The 21,391-nt window shown below is 39.1% G+C and overlaps 1 protein-coding gene across 3 annotated transcripts; it reads right to left on the bottom strand.

Moving 5' to 3' along the window:
* Nucleotides 1-733: 733 nt before the first annotated feature.
* map3k14a (mitogen-activated protein kinase kinase kinase 14a) lies at nt 734-18,222 on the bottom strand. Of its 3 annotated transcripts, none has more exons than XM_079646060.1 (16): nt 18,112-18,222; nt 11,911-12,180; nt 11,752-11,833; nt 11,411-11,630; nt 7,829-8,188; nt 7,526-7,660; nt 7,156-7,285; nt 6,604-6,732; nt 4,149-4,253; nt 3,901-4,058; nt 3,644-3,794; nt 2,727-3,026; nt 2,532-2,641; nt 1,632-1,770; nt 1,436-1,536; nt 734-1,338 (listed from the first exon to the last, which is right to left on the bottom strand). In XM_079646060.1, exons 2-16 carry the CDS (start codon nt 12,164-12,166, stop codon nt 1,177-1,179), a joined length of 2,538 nt encoding a protein of 845 aa, XP_079502186.1. In that variant the 5' UTR covers nt 12,167-12,180; nt 18,112-18,222; the 3' UTR covers nt 734-1,176. The 3 variants fall into 3 exon arrangements, with proteins under 3 accessions (XP_079502186.1, XP_079502188.1, XP_079502187.1); XM_079646062.1 differs by lacking the exon at nt 18,112-18,222 and adding an exon at nt 13,924-14,038; XM_079646061.1 differs by lacking the exon at nt 18,112-18,222 and adding an exon at nt 13,750-13,890.
* Nucleotides 18,223-21,391: the final 3,169 nt, after the last annotated feature.

The following is a 21,391-nucleotide window of genomic DNA, read 5'->3' as shown; positions in this document are numbered from 1 at the left end:
TGATTAGCTAATTAAATGACAATCTGGCAGATATCACATTTTATATTTAAGGTTGAGTACTTTGAGGCTGAAGTCCACAATATCCATACTTTTTTGGGCATAAATGTAATGTTATTGGTTTATAACATTTTGATATAGCATGTGCACAAGTGTAAAAGCTTTGGGCTGGAGGATCCCACCAGAGCAAAGGTCAGGGGTTCTCCAAAACCACAGAGTTTCAACCTCAACCGCTCTTAAATATCATCTGCAAAGGTCATGGAAGTCCAGGCATTGTAGTACTATCATTATTAACTTTAAATGAAAAGACAACTTTTAAATTGTGGTTCATGGTCGGGGATTTTTTCTCACAGTGGCACTAAAGAAAAAGGTCAGATGGTCATAAAATCCTTGCAAGTCCTTTTCTGGGGACTGATTTCCTGTCAAATCTAATCTGACCAAAAGTTGTCTTACTCTGAAGTCCAGCTATTTGAAATAAGTGTTAAACAGTATAACGTGGAAATGCAAATTAACTTAACTCAATGTCATTGGTAGACAAACTAAATCCCAGATAGCGTAATTGAATAGCATTAGATAGAATTTTGATCACCCTGTCTGTATCACACAAACATAAGATTGACAAAAAAGTTGACTTGACTAAATACAGCAGAAATGGCCATAGTCATTGTGGTATTGTGAACTAGTCAATACAAATTGCATTACGGACTGAATAACTTCAATAATGAACAACACTGCATAGTTTCATATGCTGTGTTTAATGACTCATGTTAGCATAAACAAAGAAAGGGTGTAAACATCACAGTGGTTAAAAAAGCTCAGCATTGACTCATAAGGCTTTTAATGATTACTTTGAAGATAAAAAAACCAGGCCCCCATTTTGGTACTAAAAACAAGAGACACAAGTGCTGAAGAGGCAGTTCTGGAAGATGTATTTAACCCCTCAGATAGCATGGTCCTCGCATATTTTTGCATATGGTCAAACATTTAAAAAGCTAAACAGAAGGCCATGAACGTGTAAGACGGTTTAGATGACACTGAGGTGGACGGATGGAGAGAGCAGTGGGCTCTATCTCGTCTCCAGCACTCCGTCTCTGATCCTCCACCTCCAGGCAGAGCTGAAGTCCGGAGCAGGAACACAGCGATGACACTGAGGTGGACGGATGGAGAGAGCAGTGGGCTCTATCTCGTCTCCAGCACTCCGTCTCTGATCCTCCACCTCCAGGCAGAGCTGAAGTCCGGAGCAGGAACACAGCTGAGCTCCAGACCGGACTCCTGCACCTCCTCATCGTGAGCAACCTGCTGGCCCTGCTGGGTTTCCAGGGTGAAAACCCTCTCGGACATCTAAAAAACGAGCACACATAAGCATTTAAAGTTCTAATCAAACTCTAAACCATGAAAAGCTGTCGTGACATGAGTGTTCTCGGTGGCCGGCCCTCACCTGATCACTGATTCCCGTGGCGATGTGGCCCACCTTCACACGGCGCGTCTCTCTGATGCGGATGCTTCTCCCGCTGAATTCTCTGATGCAGACATCCACCCCTGAGCCAATCACAGAGCAAATAGATATATGTGTTACAGTTTGGTACAACATTAAACAGGTTTAAAAGAAGAGGGATTGTAATAGTGTTTCTCACCTTCAAAACAGCAGGGTGGTGGTAGCTGTGTGTGACCCAGCAACTCCAAACTGGAAACCTGCACGTCTGGCTGACTGCTGTAGGAGAACACACCGGAGCTGAGGTCGTCTGCTGGGCTCAGAGACCACCGGCCAGAGTCCTAGGATAAAGACAAACAATGTGTGAGTTAAAATATTATAGCCAAAATGGGTGACCACCATCCATGGATGAATCTCTTTGTTTAAATTGTCCTCAGTTTGGAATATCTTTTGATTATTTATGTCAAAATGTTTGATATAGAACATTATTTTTCTGGGATTACGTTTCTGGATGTCTGAGATATACAACAAGTTAAAAGGGTATCAGTTATCAATCTAAACTGCCACCTAATGATTGCTTTGTGGATTTAAAGGCAAAATGAGAAGGGTTTGTAAAAACAACATAACGGTTTTGCCCCTTCTTTCCAGCTCAACGAGTCACGATGCTAGAGAGCGAAGTCAACCTCAGATTCAGTCTTGTTTTGGAACTGAATTTGTCAGCTTTGCTTATGCTTCACCACATTTGCATCTTATTTGCATATATTCGCCATTTCATCGTCATTTCATAGTCATTTCATAGTCATTTCATAGTCATTTCATAGTTTCCTCTTGGATGCATGCTTATAATGGCACCTGGTCATTACTTAATTATAAAGCTTGACAACCGAGAACGCGCCAACACACATCTTGTGGGTTATAAAAGATGAAAAATTGTTTTTTTATGAGTCTTTACATTTTTTTTTTGTTGGAGGTCCTACTCACTGGGCCATTAAAATTGGGATGAATAACAGCAATTTATTGTTTCTCTTAACATATTCCACTACTTTGGATCAATGTGTGCGTTTGTTGGGGAATAAGAACATTGAATGTGGTAGTTGGCTACCTTTTTGTCCCATGGTTCCCAGGTGGAGTACAGGTCGCTGCTGAGACAAGACAACAGCTGCTCCTGCATCTCAACCGAGTGGAGCTGGGACAGACTGCTCAGGTAAAAGTCTGCAAAACAGGAAGGAACACAATGAGTGGGGTTCAGAAACATTTAACACAATAGAATGAAGCAGAACACTGAGAGAAACCTCACCTCGCTCCAGTTTACGGAGCTCAAGTTCAGGCACAGTGGAGATCTTGTTGCCCCTCTTGTATTTTGGCTCACAGATCAGTGTTTGTGGACAGGAAATAGAGTCTTGATTCCACTCTTCTTCATCATCATCACTCCGGTCCTTTGTCCTCCTCCCTGTTGTGATCAGTTTCTCAACAGACTCTTGATCCTCATCCTCGTAGTTTACGCTGCTGTTGATCAGCTGCAGGGAGTCAGGAGGTTTGTCAGAGACACACAGGGGGTCTGTGTAGGGGCCCCTCACTGGGCTGGTGAGTCCTCCAACTGCAACCACACAAACACAATACATCACACAATGCAGTTGATGATGCATTCAAGGGCGTAAATCCTTTGAAGACTCCTGCTAATATTAGTTGTTTTGATACTGTTTGTAGAATTTGTTTCTAGTGGTGTCTCCAAACCAGTCCAAAAGTAAAAACATATTGAAATATTATAGATGAATAATTGATCTTCTCTTGTTTTTATCTTATTAACTACAATTCATATTTGTTGGCGTTTCAAAACAAACTTTTAACTGCTTATATTTTTTTTACTCTTCCTTGTTTTTTAGGGTGACGACATCATATGACGACGACTTTTAATTCAAACATTACATTAGATAAAGCTCTATTATGTATCAATTTACAGTTAATATTGTCCTAAAAAGATACTGGATTTGAGAACCTATCAGAGAGACAGTAAAGCATAGATATGTTTTTGCAGAAATTGCAACACAACAGTAAATATGGGAAAGTTTTCAGGTCTGTAAAAAGGAAAGGGGGGCTACATAATGTTAAAATGTTTGGCCATACTACTGTTATTACGGGAATGTATAATATCCAACTTTTTGTTATTTACTCTATACAGAATGTGGTGTGTGTTTGGATGCCTCGCTTGGTTACCTTCTGTCAGAGCTCTGGCAGTTTTCTCTTTGAGCTCAGATGCTGATGCTCTCTTGGCTGGATCCTTCTGTAGCCCCGCCTTGATAACTTCAGCTGTGTGCGGGCTACAGTCGGGGGGGATCTCTCTCACGGGCGGGGGCTCGTTAGCGATCTGTAACCATCACAAAACAGCGGTTACAAAATCTGATGTGAAAACTTTGAAGAGCTGACTGAACATCGACACTGAAACCATGTCTGTGTGTTGCTGTGAAGAATACCTTCAGGTAAAGTCTACAGGTGTAGTATCTGCTCCAAGGCTGGCACCCATTGAGCATGTGCAGTAACATACAGCAGCTGCTCCACACATCTGCTTTGGCTCCGCGGGGTTCACCTTTCACAATCTCAGGGGCCATGTGGGTCTCTGTGCCCTTCAGATCTGCATCAGGAAACGATGATTTAAGACGTGTTAGTTGAGAAATGACCCATTTTCTTGGATATTGAATCGCTAAAGTAACACTGTATGTACCTTTGGACCCGCTGAGGCTCTGTCCCTGATTGTCCAGTCTCTCTGCGTGTCCAAAATCACACAGGAAGGTGTCTCTGCCGTCCTCCGACAGCAACACATTGTCAGCTGTGGAAAACAATGACCCACTGCATTAGCGCTGATTTCCATGACTTCTTCAGTTCAGTTTGCGGATGACATAATGAGAAACAGGACAGCTGCACTTTCACAGAACAGTCTAAAAGGCAAACATAAGAGGGAGCTATGACGTCACTTTGGGACAACTGCTGTACAACACTTTAATTAGGGAGGAATGAGGAGTCTAGAAACAAAAAGGTTCATTACGGTCACCAGGTGGCGCCTGAGCTGCAACCGCACAATCGTCTTCCTGTTTGTTTCTGCACTTCCTCTAACTTCTAACTTCTCTTTTAGTTTTTTTCATTCCTTCTTTTTTACAATTCGCTCTACTTTTTGCATCTTCTTCCTTGTTTCTGTTTTTGTATGTAGTTCTGTCTCTTTCTGCTCTCGCTAACTTCTTCCTGCTTTTCGTCCCATCCCCCCCCTCTCTGTTTCGTTCTCCCTTTCTTTCTTGCTCTCCTGCCTCTGTGCACATGCACCGCCTCTAAAGAGCAGCGGTGAGTCATACTGTGGGAAATTCCCAGCCCGCCGGCTTCTCTGTGGCGGTCTGGTTCCACAACACAGGTGCTGGGGATCAGATCTACTGTACGGGTGACACTTGTGTTCCACGCAACAACTACACAAAGACACAAAATTCCTCTAACTTTTCGAGCTAATTAGAAGTCTGAGTTCTTCTCACTGTATGGTTTTGTTTTCCAGTATGTACCACAACAAGTACAACAACAACATTTATTTCCCCTCCTATTACTATCGTGCTATTTTGATCTGTTCAATTGCTCCTGTTCCATCTTATATTGAAAGTGATTTGATGCATTTCAGGATTGCAAATAATACTGACAATTTCTCAAAACATTTTGATAACTGTCTTGACTAAACTAAAGACGATTGTTTGTTTGAGGTAAAACCTTCAGGACATATCGTCTAAAAGTTTGGAAAATTGTTAAAAGCAATTTCACTAATGACTAAGAAATGCCACTATTGGTGTTTTGATTTTTAAAATGTAAACATTAATCAAACTGTAAAGAATATAATGTTTTGAGGGGACGATTGGGACAAATATATTTTTGGGCTTTTACATTCAATACCCACAAACTCCAAAACTAAACTCCTATCTGGAATTCTGACTGTAGCTGCAAGTAGGGATGGGTATCGTTAAGGTTTTAACGGTACTACTACTACTTTTACCGATACCGCTTATCGATCCGGTCATTTAACGGTACTCTTATCGGTTCTTTTAGAGAAAGAAATAAGGTAAACTAACTAAAGAAATTGTGAACAAAATTAACATTGCTTTTTATTTAAATTAAATACATAATATTTCACATTAAAAAAACAACAATGTGTTAACAAACCGTGTTAAGTAATCTGATGACAGAATTGTAAACAGAATATCTGAAACTTTAACAAACTAAATAACTCTGTTACCTCTAATCATTAACCCATGTTTGAATAATTGAGTTAACTCCGTGTGTTGCTGCTAGCATACATAACACCTGACATGGAAAAGTTACTCGTGGATGGGGCTACAGAGCTACTAGAAAGACAGTCGAACCCGGTGCATTTCTCCGTCTGAATGTGGGGCACTTTTGCTAAATGTTTAAACAGATTGCTCGTGTTACCGCCCTTACTTGCTAAACTCTTATTGCACTTTCGGCAACGAGCATTGTCCACACCGAGACGGGTAAAGCTTAACCACACCTTGGAGCGCTTAGTTCTCTCCGCCGTGTGTGTGTTGCATGCATGTAGCAGCTGCGTGTGTGCAAACTGCACCGCCCCCTCTCACACAGACGGGGAGAGAGATCTCTCGCCTGGATTGTAAAGATCGAAAATACAAAAAATAATCATAGACGCATTTGTTTGTCTTTTTGCGTATTAGAAACGGAGTTGGCGACACTAAAACTTCAATATAATTTTTGTGTAGCATAATACATATGGCATCTTTTTTACATGTCTCCAGTACCGATAAAAAGACAGATAACGTCGGAGCTTAACGGTACCACGGTCTTTAGTAATTCAGCCCCGGGGCCCGTTTAATTTACTAGCTGCAAGAAAAGCAAAAGCAAGAACATGGCGCAAACCGAACATTCCATCGATTGACAACTGGCATGATACAATACATGAAACATTCATTAGGGAAATAATTAATTACTTATTCTATAATGCTTCAGGAAAATTATTATTTATTTTAATTACTATTATTATTAGTATTCTTTTTTTTTATTCTACTTATGGTTTGCTTTTTTTTGATAACATAATAGAATGATTTGTCAATTGAATAAGATGTAATATTAATATTATGGGAAGAATAAAAAAGAAAGAAATATATTTTTGTTTAACATACCTTTGATATCTAGATGCGCTACTTTTTTCTTCCCCAAGTACTCCAGTGCTGTTAGGATTTGTCCATTGTAGTGGAGGCTCAGGTCCTCTGGCAGCCGGCCACGCTCCGATATCAGCTGGCCCAGCGAGCCTGGAATAACAAAATATGGTCAGACCAGGATAAAGACTGAGAGATATCTAGGTAACAATAACTGATACGCCATGTCTGATTCAACAATTCCTTTTTATTATGGCCTGGAATTTGATGACAAAGGAAAAGACTCATTGAGTGTAATTGTGTTTATCAAGCTGGCATCTCCCTTTACAGATGTTGAGTGTAATTTGGACCAAAACACTTCAAAGAAGCTCAACACTCATTTCTGTCGTCCTACAACCACCCACTTCCAAATCTCGACACTAATCGCATCCGTTTCTTCCTGTAATCTGCCTTCCTCTCATGTGTTTGCGCTTAGATGTGATGACTTAAATCATCACATATCACCCAACAATTTCCCCCCCTAATCTCAACATCAGCAGTGAGCACTGGCAGAATGTGGTGCGACGCTTTGTTTACCAGATTTCAGGTCCATGAAGAGCATGACGTTCGGCCCCTCTCTGACCACTCCAAAGAGTTCCACCACACGAGGAGATCTGAGGGTACTCCACGCACCCACCTCCTCACTGCTGAACCTCTTCAGGGCGATCTGTGAGGAAAGGTGGGAACAAAAGAGTGAGAGGGTTTTATTTTCTGGCACTTTGTGAGTTCCCTTACACACCGAGGAGGACACATATTTATGTATAAAAGACATCAAAAAGTGCATTTTGCATGATAGGACACCTTTAAAGACACTTTGGGTTTTTAGAAGAACGTGAATGAACACTTTTGACTAGTTTCTGACTCCAAATCTGAAAAATAATAGGCAGATGCAGTCGCACTGGGTTACCTTTTTGACAGCAAATTTGAAGCCTGTGTTGACATCTTGTGCGCTGTGTACTTCACCATAGGAGCCTTCCTTGATGAAGTGTGGGAGGACATACTCCCTCCCCTCCTTGTATTCAGAGTCCACAGGCTGGATGTTCTGACAGACAAGAGAGCAACAAATTAGTTTGGTTGAATCGCTTTAAATCTGCCTTTTCCTTTCACGTGCTGCAAGATTGGAAGGCAAACTTCACTTTGAATCTCTTCCCTCTCTTGAAATGTTTAACAGTATTTTAAAATCAACAGACTGCCGTAAAGCAGAACTTACTTCATTGTCAAAGATCATTCCCTCAGTGGTGACAGAATCATCTGCTGAGAGCTCATCCTCCTCCTCTCTTACGCCCCGCTCCACATCTTTGAAGAAGGGCCCTGCGTAGCACCGGTCCCCCTGACTGACGCAGCCTCTGAGGCCAGCGACAGCCAGGGAACAGTCTCCCAAACTGCTGAGGGAGTCTGAGTCGCTGTCCTGCCCGTAGGAGTGGACACTGGAGAGGGAGACGCACACCGGCTCCCCCCAGGTCGGAGGAGAGCAGCTGGAGTGTGTGTTGTAGATCTGTCGGCTGTAGAGAGGGGGCCCTCCGTCCCGCTCTTCTGAGCTTTCAACGCTGCTGCAACAGGAAGACTCCTCCTTCAGGACACAAGGGAAAAAAACATGTTTACATTCTCAGGTGAGTTTGCTCAGGGGCTAAACGTTCAAGGCCATGAGAGACAGCTTTGTCTGATTTCTGTGATTCACTCCCACAACACATGAAGGCTCATGGGAACGTCGAGCCTCCGACTGCCAAAGAATGTGGCATTTAATCCTGGAGGGTGATTCACTGCAAGAGCTTTTCAGCTTCTTTAGAGGAACAAGAGTTTACAATGTACCAAAGTCTCCTTGGGGCGTAACTGTAGTGTTGCAGTTTAGTAGGGCTGCAACAAACGACTAATTTGATAATCGATTAATCTATCGATTAATGAAACGATTAATCGATTATTCGGATCGTTAAGGTTTTAACTGTACTACTACTTATATCAATACTGCTTATCGATCCGGTCCTTTCAACGATAGTATTAACGGTTCTTTTGACAAGAAATAAGGTAAACTAACTCAACAAATTGTGAACAAAACTAACATTGCTTTTTATTTTAATTAAATGCATAATATTTCACATCAAAAGAAACAACAATGTTTTAACAAATCATATTAAATAATGTGATGACAGAACTGTAAACAGAATAGCTGAAACTTTAACAAAATAACTAATTCAGTTACCTCTAATCATTAACCTATGTTTTTATAACTGAGTTAACTCTGCGTGTTGCTGCTAGCATACATAACACCTGACTAGGGCTGCAACAAACGACTAATTTGATAATCGATTAATCTATCGATTAATGAAACGATTAATCGATTATTCGGATCGTTAAGGTTTTAACTGTACTACTACTTATATCAATACTGCTTATCGATCCGGTCCTTTCAACGATAGTATTAACGGTTCTTTTGACAAGAAATAAGGTAAACTAACTCAACAAATTGTGAACAAAACTAACATTGCTTTTTATTTTAATTAAATGCATAATATTTCACATCAAAAGAAACAACAATGTTTTAACAAATCATATTAAATAATGTGATGACAGAACTGTAAACAGAATAGCTGAAACTTTAACAAAATAACTAATTCAGTTACCTCTAATCATTAACCTATGTTTTTATAACTGAGTTAACTCTGCGTGTTGCTGCTAGCATACATAACACCTGACGTGGAAAGGTTACTCTTGGAAAAGGCTCCAGAGCTACTAGAAAGACAGCCGAACCCGGTGCATTTCTCCGTCTGAATGTGGTGCACTTTTGCTAAATGTTTAGACAAATTGCTCGTTTTACCGCCTTTATATGATAAACTGTTATTGCAATTTTGGTAACGAGCATTGTCCACATCGAGACGGATAAAGTTTAACCACACCTCGGGGCGCGTTCTCTCCGCCATCTCCTGCGTGTGTGTGTAAACTGCCCCGCCCCCTCGCAAGCAGGCGGGGGAGAGATCGCTCGTCTGAATTCGGAAGATCGAAAATACATTATAGACGCATTTTGTAGTCATATTGCATATTAGAAACTGAGTTGGCGACACTAAGACTGCGATATAATGTGTATGTAGCAATAATACATAACATATGTTTTTAAATGTCTCCTGTACCTATACAAAAGAGCGATAACGTTGGAGCTTAACGGGGTGTAGAACACATGTGATGACGTCACCAACGAATCGACGACTGAATTAGTTGCCAACTAATTTGGTAATCGATTTTAATCGATTAAGTCGATTAGTTGTTGCACCCCTACACCTGACGTGGAAAGGTTACTCTTGGAAGAGGCTACAGAGCTACTAGAAAGACAGCCGAACCCGGTGCATTTCTCCGTCTGAATGTGGTGCACTTTTGCTAAATGTTTAGACAAATTGCTCGTTTTACCGCCTTTATATGATAAACTGTTATTGCAATTTTGGTAACGAGCATTGTCCACATCGAGACGGATAAAGTTTAACCACACCTCGGAGCGCGTTCTCTCCGCTATCTCCTGCGTGTGTGTGTAAACTGCCCCGCCCCCTCGCAAGCAGGCGGGGGAGAGATCGCTCGTCTGAATTCGGAAGATCGAAAATACATTATAGACGCATTTTGTAGTCATATTGCATATTAGAAACTGAGTTGGCGACACTAAGACTGCGATATAATGTTTATGTAGCAATAATACATAACATATGTTTTTAAATGTCTCCTGTACCCATACAAAAGAGCGATAACGTTGGAGCTTAACGGGGTGTAGAACACATGTGATGACGTCACCAACGAATCGACGACTGAATTAGTTGCCAACTAATTTGGTAATCGATTTTAATCGATTAAGTCGATTAGTTGTTGCACCCCTACACCTGACGTGGAAAGGTTACTCTTGGAAGAGGCTACAGAGCTACTAGAAAGACAGCCGAACCCGGTGCATTTCTCCGTCTGAATGTGGTGCACTTTTGCTAAATGTTTAGACAAATTGCTCGTTTTACCGCCTTTATATGATAAACTGTTATTGCAATTTTGGTAACGAGCATTGTCCACATCGAGACGGATAAAGTTTAACCACACCTCGGAGCGCGTTCTCTCCGCTATCTCCTGCGTGTGTGTGTAAACTGCCCCGCCCCCTCGCAAGCAGGCGGGGGAGAGATCGCTCGTCTGAATTCGGAAGATCGAAAATACATTATAGACGCATTTTGTAGTCATATTGCATATTAGAAACTGAGTTGGCGACACTAAGACTGCGATATAATGTTTATGTAGCAATAATACATAACATATGTTTTTAAATGTCTCCTGTACCCATACAAAAGAGCGATAACGTTGGAGCTTAACGGGGTGTAGAACACATGTGATGACGTCACCAACGAATCGACGACTGAATTAGTTGCCAACTAATTTGGTAATCGATTTTAATCGATTAAGTCGATTAGTTGTTGCACCCCTACAGTTTAGTCATTTAGAGTTTTAAGAACTGGCCTAATAACCTCTGCCCGGCTGATTCTTGGGGAAAAGATGCTAAAAAGTTGAACTGTAAAAAAGTGATATGATCAATGGGACAGCTTAGATATAGTGTTGCTGTGTTCTAATTGCTGCCTTTATTGTATTTATATCTGTTTGGTCTATTGTCTGCCTATCAATGTTTTTGTTCGATTTTTTCCTTTTTCGGGCTTGATATTGATGTTTGGTTTTAACATGAGAGACATTTTTTGGAGAAAAATGCACCAAGCTATTTCTTAATGTCAGTTTCAATCTCTTTTTCCCATGTTAGACTAAACTATGTGATGATAACCAGAGTTCTTACCAGGATCCGGACCAGAAAACTTCCACTCTCCTGCTCAGGGACTCCAGAGGGCATTCGATGTCTGTGTCTCTGCCTCTCTTTCTTCCTCTCCAGTTTCTTCTTCCCCTTTCGCTTCTGTCTCTTCCTCGCCCTCTTTCTTGGCACGAGCTGAGCGGACGAGCGGTTCGGCTCCTGGATGGAGAAGGCCGTGGTCGCCACGTTGTTGTGCTCTGAGGTAACACTGAAGCACAACGATGGCAACTATGTTAATACCAGACATGGCGTTAGATAATTCAGTATAACCTGTGTAAATAAACACAGGATGTCAAGAGCAGAGGCAATGTAGAGAAGAAGTGTCAAACCTGCTGATGAAGCAGTTCGGGGAGGGGACATAGGAGCGTTCATAGCAGGATGGACTAAACTCTTGGGAATCCTGGGTTTCACCTGAGGAAAGCACAATGTTAACTCTAAGTCCACAGGTATTATATGTCTTATTAAATAAATCAGAAAGACATAATTACATTCAGCTTGGGCAATAAAGGTGGAGGTCTTCAGGGGCTTTTCTCCCACTTGCTCTGCGGTCCCATGTGTCAGGAGTTTCTTTATCAAAGGGTTCAAACGGGCTGTGTAGCCCGTTTTGCTGTCCTTCCCCTCCTCTTCCTCCTCCTCTGCCTCCTGCTCTGCAGCGGAGCAGGACGGGTACGACCCCTTCAGCTCAGCCTGGGACGACCCGGAGAAAGGTGATGTCGAGTTAAAAATCCTTTGCCTCACCGCCATTTCATCTGCTGGATCTGAAAGAAATAAAAATAAAAACAACTGATAAGTCAAGTGCTTCAATTGTACAAATGGTCATATTTGTAATAATAACTGATTATACTGTATATCCTAGAAATACTCAGCAGCTCTTTTCTGAAATGTTTGAAACACCCTCAATGGCATTGTGTCTCTGATCAAACTGTTTTGTAAATTGTATCTGCTAATTATTATCTCAATTAAAGAAAGTTTGTTGAATAAAAAAATCTACAGCCCTAGTGGATGTCTTTAAATGTCATGGTTTGTCCGAACCTACAGATATTGAGATGACTATTTTTGATGACAAAGAAAGGCATACAATTCTTACTTTTGAGAACCTGGAAAATCTTTGATATTGTTTGCTTTTCAAAGTTTTTGAATAATGAATACGTTATAGATACTTATCACTGCAGCTCAATCGTAGAAATGCAAAGCAGCAAATGTGTCTTCTTTCAAAACTGCACTTTCAATTGATTATTACATTACATTAGTTGACATGTTACATAAGTAATCAAACACAATGTAATGCATCATGTGTCTGTAGTAAACCAAATGTTCCTTCCTGTCCTTGCTAGTGACTGACCTTTATAAATGTTGTGGAGTTTCTGCCTCCTAAAAACCCCGTAACGCAACACAGGACTTTTTACTATCTGATAATATGAGAGTGACGGAGCCTACTGACAAAATGTATGTCATTTCTTCAAGTTAAAATGTCTAATAAGTTTAACTTTTGTTCTCTTTTAAAAGGCCTAAAAAGTACTCTTTGTTGTTGGACAGATCACCAGTTGTAATGAAGAGAAGATGTTTACTCCTCTCTACACAAAATATGCACACACTCCAATCAAACAATGGCAGGCTTCGTACTGCGGTAAACTAGATATAAAACTTCTTCTTTAGAGCTTGTTTAACACATACTGTGTGACTGTGTCAAGTGCATTCAGGGTCGCGAGGTTCACTTAAAGCGAAACTTTCGAAAGTTTGCGGTTGGCACTAGAGACAGGAAACTAAACCCTGGCCTTCTTTTGACAGTTGCAACAGCGTCGTTAAAAGTGAGCACTCTGTTTCACTCGGAGGAAGTAAAATAAAGCGCATAAAGCCGCCAAGATGAACTTCCAATAAAGATTTGCACGATTGACTGCAGATGGCTTGGACGTTACAATCTTCAGAACGTAAAATCAACACACCCTCTCTCTCTCTCTCTAACACACACACACACACACACACATCTCAGCACTGGCTATTTGCAAGAAAGTCAGTTTGAAGGGCACAAACTGGGACTACAGTTGCAGCATGTTGCATCAGCGTTCCCCCTTAACCACAGCTTTTCTTTGTCACTCAGCTTTTGAGTGTTTCTGCACATACATGCCAGTCAAAGATGTTCTTGATAGAGATCATACCAGGCTACATCTAGATATCTTGACTCAAACAATAGCATGGCTGTCAGAACATTCACCCACTTAGTCTTCACCTTTTGCTCATTAAAAAGAACTGCTTAAAGTCATAGTAAAGACAGACTGACATCAAACTATGGTCAAATTTCAATAAAAGCTGTTGAGTTGAGTCATTACCTTGTGTGGCGACTTCATGCACTGTAAGACAATCTAGAAACAAAGCGATTCAACTGTCACTTCCTTCTGAAGACACACCCTGATGAGTTTACATGGAAAGGAAGCAGAGAAAACCCGCTGCGAAAAACACAACCACAAAAACATCTCTGTGTGTGTGAGGTAGAGGTAGCCTACCGACAGATGCCAGGGGGAAGGGCTATCTCTCTCCTGTGCGTCCGCTCTGTATAACCTAATTTACTTTAGTAGAACTGTGCTGCTGTGTCTGCCTGCATGTTCGGATTGTCCGTAACACTCAGTGCTCACCGCTTTGCTCTCCTTGATGCTGGCTCTCAGCCAACACAGGAGAGGAGGGGGGGGAGCTGGATGACTTATGGGAAATGCATCTCCATTTCCCCATATTCACCCCTCCTTCCCTCTCTATCTCCCTCCCTTCTCTCCTGCCAACAGGGCTGGCTTACTTGCCCCGTCTCGGACTAGATTAAAGGATAACGTGTTTGGTTACGTTTTTGATGATTAACTATGGATCGTTAAAACAGAAGAGCTCTTTGTGGCCTTGCTGTCAAAATAAAGTCAGGTCTTTAATGGAAGATTAATTAATAATGGATATTATTAATATTATTATTAAAAGGCAGTATATTTATTTTAAAACGTTGTAAACATTCCAAAAGAGGGAAGAGATTCAAAGTTTTGACTTGCAGTGAAAGTAAGGGACCAATTTAAAGTCATTTAACCAAACTAATTTGTTGCTCCCTTATTCTATCAGAAATGAAATCTTCATTCGGTCAAAAACACTACAGAAAGAAAACTTGAAAGATGTCTGTCAGTGTATTAATAAGGCTATGAGGTTTGTACATGCTGTCACTTTATGGGGCACATGGGAGACCATCCGTCATAATGGATTATGAAGAGTGCAAAGAAGATATGTGGCGACATACCAAATCAAATTCAGTATGCAATTATACTAAACTAACACACTTTGAGGTTAGACACAGAAGCATGTAGCTCCTTGACTCCCACTAACGACATATTTTAGGCCCAGCTCTTTCACCCATATGCCTTATATTAGGGCTGCTCAATTAATCGTATTTTAAATCGCGATTACGATTATGGCTTGCAACAATTACGAAAACAACGTAATCGAAATAAAACTATTCTTTTTTTATTATTATTACTTTTTTTTTTGGGTTTTTCAGTTGAATTATACTTCAAGTTCAGGGTAATCAATTGTTAAAAACATACTGTTCACATTTTTTTTCTCTCCAATAAATGGATGTTTTCAAAGTCAATGAATAATCGCATTTAATAATCGCAATTACAATTATTGACCCAAATAATCGAGATTAGGATTTTTGCCATAATCGAGCAGCCCTACCTTAAATGCAAGACAGTATAAATAGTACTATAAAATCAATGTCTTGTAGTTGGCTGCAAGGGTAAAAGTGTGTGACTAATACAAAATGGCAAAAGTATTGGGACTTGAACTGGATATGGTCCCCTTGCACATCCTTGTTTATATATTCTACTTTTTAGTAATGTTTCATTTCTATTTTTGAAATGTTTCTATTTTATAATTGTTTATTTTTTGTCTGCTTTTAATTTCTGTGTGCAATGCATTGTTTTGTGTATGCTGCTGTAACGATAACATTTGCCAATTTGGGATCAATAAACTATATATTATCTTATCCTCGGCCTTTGATACAGATAAGTAACACCAAAGAACAATGAAAGATTGTACTGCTTTGCTGCGAGGAAAAACGTGCCGTCTGATCTTGCACCGTTAGAATATCTTACATGTTTTAGACATCTAATAAACCAGTTTTTTCTTTTTCATTTGGGTGCCCTTACTGAAACTATGGACAGCCTGGTTTATCTTTTATGCTGAAGGGATTTTCTTGATTATAACCTGAGATAATCTCTCGTAGTTGTTGTTGTCCATCATTCTATAATATATCCATCTTCTACTGCAAAAATGTAAAAATAAAAGAGTTTCATTTAGTATTGCACACACCCGCGATACTAAAATGTTAAATGTTTTGTAACCTTTCATATGCTCTGATATCCTAATGAGCATTCGTGCTCTGCAGTCAGCCACATGTCATGTCACACCACCACTTAATGCCACCATCAGACAGCAGACTTCTGGTATCTGATATTATGAGAATCTCTCAATCAAAATTACACAAGCATATGAGCTGTCACTTAAAATGTGATGTGTCTGAAATAATTTCACTTGTCTTTCTTTCCAGCAGCAAAACAACTTACTCATATAAAAACCGCCACAGAACACAGGAAATTCATAATACCACTTGAGAGGCTCAACCTGAACCCGAGAACACAGAGCTAAATGCAAGTGTTACAGAAACTGTTTGCTGGCATGGCAACAATATCTTCGAAACACTGAGAAAATAAGGCTTAATCAGTTAAGGTTTAGTTTTGACTACTCTAGTCTAGTATCTGATACAAAACTGGATTGAGTATTTTGCACATGAACAATGGAAGAAAAGGTCTTCAAATATTATATTAAAAGTAATTTAATGTTCAATTTATCATTTAAGTCAACCTTTAAAGTAATTAAACTGCAACCATTCACTGATATAATCTTCTAAAATGATTTTTTTTAAATAGTTCACTGAATGTAAATTGAACAAACTTGGACATTTAAAGACATCACCTTTTTGAGTTGTGATAGTGAATCGAATTTCTTTGCTATTGGCTGGCATTCTAAAGTCAAGACCATAGACCAAGACATAATGAACATTTCTACCACCCACTTTTGTAATCTTTGTAGAAAGCTTTACAAACCTTGAGTCAGTAGTACCAGACAGTATACTAGAGATATGGAATACATCAATAAAATGACCATTGTACAGAGTTTTATAAGCGGCCAATTTGGACAACATGCAAGTGTACAGATGTACTTAATAAATGTAAGTACACAATAACCATAAATCTTAAACATGGATATGCTTAATTGTAACTTAGTTTTGCAGATAGATCCTGAGCTAAACTCCACATACAGTTAGTGGCTATATTGAGTCGACTTCTGCTGTACACCCACGCAGATTAATGAAATTCCAAAGTCTTTAGTAAGGACAGGGAATAGGGACTCAACCTGAAGTGGGCCACAGAAAACGCACCGCCAAGCATTCCTTAAAGGAAACGCAGGCTACTTCTGAGGACATTGTCCCAGTCCTAGCCTACATATGTTTTAAAAACATCTGCCGGCTACAGTATGACTGTCACACTTCTCTCTTAACAACTTCCCTTTCCTGTTACTTCACTATTAACTGTCAATAAAGGAAGTTCTCTTTTCCTAACGTTTGCTGCTCATTTTGAATCCACTGATAATGGCCTGTATGTTAGATGTGGAAATGTTAACTTCAATTATGGGAAATGATTTAAATGCCAGGATATTATGCTGAATGGCATTTTATTTTACAAGGGGGAAGATTAGAAACATATTGACTGAATTCAAAGACAATTACATTTCATGAAGCATTAACACTTTTAACAGTCAAGCATGAAACACTTTAAATTTGGCATTTATTTTATACATTATATATGCTAATATGCAAGAATGGTACAGCATGTTTTTGTGTAGGAAAGGCTGCAAAACTTCGACTCAACATGGTCTGTCATCATGGGTGACTACTTTGAAGCACTTAAATCTGGTATATGAGCTAATAATGGATTATTGCTATCGATCAGACAGATAGGGGCTAACGATTTCATTTTGCCATATCAATATTTTACATAATGACATGAGCATATTAGCTCCTATGGTGATACTTAATAATTACTTAGTGAGGGCACAATTATGAGTTTCCTATGTATTACATTTGTATTATGGCTATGAATGTATTATAAATCTCCTCTTGTATGCTTTTTATATGTTATCTATCACTGTAATAGTTTATCCTTAAAGTTATAGGTCATAAGACTTCCGTGACAAACACAAGCTGGAGTTGCTTTAATCACAGACATCTGGCTTCCCCAGGCGTATGAGCGGCTCTGAAAAAGTTTGGTGAAACAACAGTCGAGCTTACAGTAACAGCAGCCTGCTATTTACTGTACCGACCTTGTGTTTAACTATTGTCAAAAACAAAACATAATCATAAGTTTCCCCCGTTAGGCGGATTGTTCTTCGACCATGTATCCCTCAGTGTGTCGTTACTAAAATAATAACTTCCTTCTTGCCACATTGACCGCCATTTCATGTCAAACTTAAGACTGTTTTGGCCGTTGCTTATCAGTCGAACATTTTCAAATAAGAAATTCAATAAACAACAGATATGGTTAAGGTTATACAATCACTTAGACTATTTGATTTATCAATAAATGTACATTAGATTGTGTTCTTACCGAGCTCCCAATTAGTAGGCGTCGGCCGATGGTGATCAGATCATAGCTAACCTAGAATAGGGTTTCCGGTTTTAATTTCAAAGTAAGCACCATGTTCCCTTAATAATAATAAAAATGACATTATACGGATTTGTCACAATTGGTATTATTATTTATTTATTGTTTTGATAATTTTTCAGTGCTACTTGCAATCGTGTTTTACTTTGACATTGTGAGTAAGTGTCAGTTATGCTTTTATTTTGAAGCTGCAGTTTCTGTACTTCCTAAAGACAAATCACTTCCTGAAGAGGCACAATAAAACTATAAATGCAAATAATAATACAAATGGAAACTACACAATGAGATTGAGAAATGTAGCATGGCATTAAAATGGGTTATTTGTGCAATTAATTTAACAATGGGGTTGTGTAAGTCACCAAGCATTTCCTCTTCTGCCTCTTCAAGGTTTCTATAAATATTTATTTTTTATCAACATTGTTTTTTGTTTAATTGAAGTAGGAGTGCATTTATTTTTCCATATACTTTGGGATTTAAAGAACAGTGCTAGTTGTCTCATTAAAAAGCATAAATTGTGCCATAATAATCCGTGTTGTCCTCCTTTTTTACTTTAATTGTTCAAGTCTAGATAGCTGGCTGTTTCTTTCCTTGCTATAAAGAAATTAAGACCATTTAAAAAGTTTAACTGGGTTGTATATCTATAAGTTTTTGTATTTATCTTATTATCATCTAGACTGTACTGACACAGATTTACCTCAAGATGGAGTCATAAACTACTGACAGAAGGCATCTTATTGTTATCAGTAAACATTTTGGCTGCCTGATGTGCAATCTTTAGTATTTATACTGAGATACGATTAAATTAAGTAGGCAAACTATATATTTCTTTCTGATTAATAATTTTAGCAACGTCACAATCGATTGTTGAGCTTAGTACAGATGTTTGCATCCTTTGATTTTGAAGAAGGATATCATGACCAAAATGTTATGGTATAGGAAAGTAAAAAGCAACTGCAATTTAAATTCACACTCATTTAAGCTTTGATAAAGAGATGCTATATACAGGTTTGTTTTTGTGCATCAACAGATGATCAATGTTTAGGGAGTTACTTAAGAAAATATGAAAAAAAAAAACATGTACAGTCCCCTCCAAAACTATTGGAACAGCGAGGCAAATTGCTTTAATTTTGCTGTACACTGAAAGCAATTAGGTTTGACATCAAAAGATGAATATGAGACAAAAGTTCAGTATTTCAGCTTTTAAGGTATTTACATCTAGATCTGTTAAACAACTGAGAAGACCTTTTGTTTAAACCCACCCATTTCTCATGTGAGCAAAAGTACAGGAACTTAAAGACTTGAAAAGTGAATAATACTTAGTATTTAGTTACAAATCCTTTGCTTGCATTAACTGCATCAAGCCTGCATTGACATCACCAAACTTTTGCATTCTTCATTTGTGATGCTTTTCCAGGCTTTCACCACATCCTCTTTCAGTTGTTGTTTTTTTCGAGGGCTTCCTCCCTTCAGTCTCCTCAGGTAAAATGCACGCTCAGGTTTAAGTCTGAAGATTGACTTGGCCAGTCTAAAACCTTACACTTATTTTCCCTGATAAACTCCTTGGTTGTTTTGGCAGTGTGTTTTAGGTTGTTGTCTTGCTGCATGATGAAGGATCTCCCAATCAGTTTGGTTGCATCTCTCTTTAAATTGGCAGACAACATGTTTCTGTGGACTTCTGAGTTCATTTTGTTTTTGCCATCATCAATGAAGATGAATGAGCTGGTCCCAGAAGAAGTCATGCAAGAACAAGCCATGACATTACCTCAACCATGTTTCACAGATGAGCTTGTGTGTTTGGGATCATGAACAGATCCTTTTTTTCTCCACACATTAGGCATTCCATCACTTTCGTTAAGATTCATCTTTGACTCATCAGTCCATACAAATTTGCCCCAGAACTTTTTTTGCCTTCTCTATGTACTTTTTGGAAAATTCAAATATGGCCATCCTATTCTTATTGCTAATGAGTGGTTTGCATCTTCTGGTGTAGCCTCTGTACTTTTGTTCCCAAAGTGTTCTGCTAACGGTGGATTGTGATACCTTCACTCCTGCCCTCTGGAGGTTGTTGGTGATGTTTCTTTACAGTTCTCACAATGTTTCTGTCATCAACTGCTGATGTTTTCCTCGGTCGACCAGTTTGAAGTCTGATGCTCAGTACAGTAGTGCTTGCGTTTTCTTAAAGACATTCTAAATGATTGTACTGGCTATGACCAATGTTTGTGCAATGCCTCTTATGGATTTTCCATCTTCTCTCAGTTTCAAAATTGCTTGCTTTTCTCCCATAGGCAGCTCTAAGTCTTCATGTTGGTTACACCGTTTTAACTATAAATGCAGTCTGCACAGGCAAAGCCCAAAGTTAAAACTGAGAGTAGACATGCAGTGCTATGTATTGTTTGAATAATCAATGTAACAACAAAAATCACCTGTCAGTAACATGTTCCAATACTTTTGCTCACTTGAAAAATTGGTGGGTTTAAACAAAAGGTGTTATCTTGTCAGTTGTATAACAGATCTAGATGTAAATACCTTAAAAACTGAAATACTGACCTTTTGTCTCATATTCATCTTTTGATGTCAAACCTAATTGTTTTCAGTGTACATCAAAAATAAAGCAATTGGCCTCGCTGTTCCAATAGTTTTGGAGGGGACTGTACATATTAATCTTACATGAAACACAACAAGCAACTGCTTTTATTAGTCAATCAGCATTGAGTGACACAAAATAAAATGGGCCAGTTTCTTTCTTAAATTAGATCCAGAAATGGGCTGCAAGTTCTGAGTGTGTGTCATGTGAGAAGAGAAGCCAAATCAATTATTGATGATCCGGTAATTTCCCCTTTTCAATACCAAGTAAAACCCCTGGCTTTCTTCCTGTCTTCACACGTGTGTGTGAACAAAAGCGAAGAGATTCTCAAAGCAAACCATGCAAGTATTTTGTTTAAACAGAGCAGAAGAGTGGATTTCAATCTGCTGTTTGCTCCTGGCAAGTATTTAATTGCAGAAGAAAATATGAGCATTTTTTTTGTCTGCAATTTCGATCGACTAACACAAAGATGCTATAATCTGGTGTACAAAAAAAGTTCCTAGGACACACTACAACTGCTCTCTTAGATTAAGGGCAAAGCACATAATTTAAATAGACTAGAAACTGGCAAAAAAATGTGACAAAATTATGATGGTATTTTTGTTTTTTGCCATATGCTATATTCTGTCAAGAGCACAT

Source organism: Notothenia rossii, assembly GCF_949606895.1.
Source record: "Notothenia rossii genome assembly, chromosome: 8".
NCBI classification, from domain to species: domain Eukaryota; kingdom Metazoa; phylum Chordata; class Actinopteri; order Perciformes; family Nototheniidae; genus Notothenia; species Notothenia rossii.
Note: the sequence above shows the minus strand (reverse complement) of the source record. Positions and strands in the feature narration are given on the sequence as shown.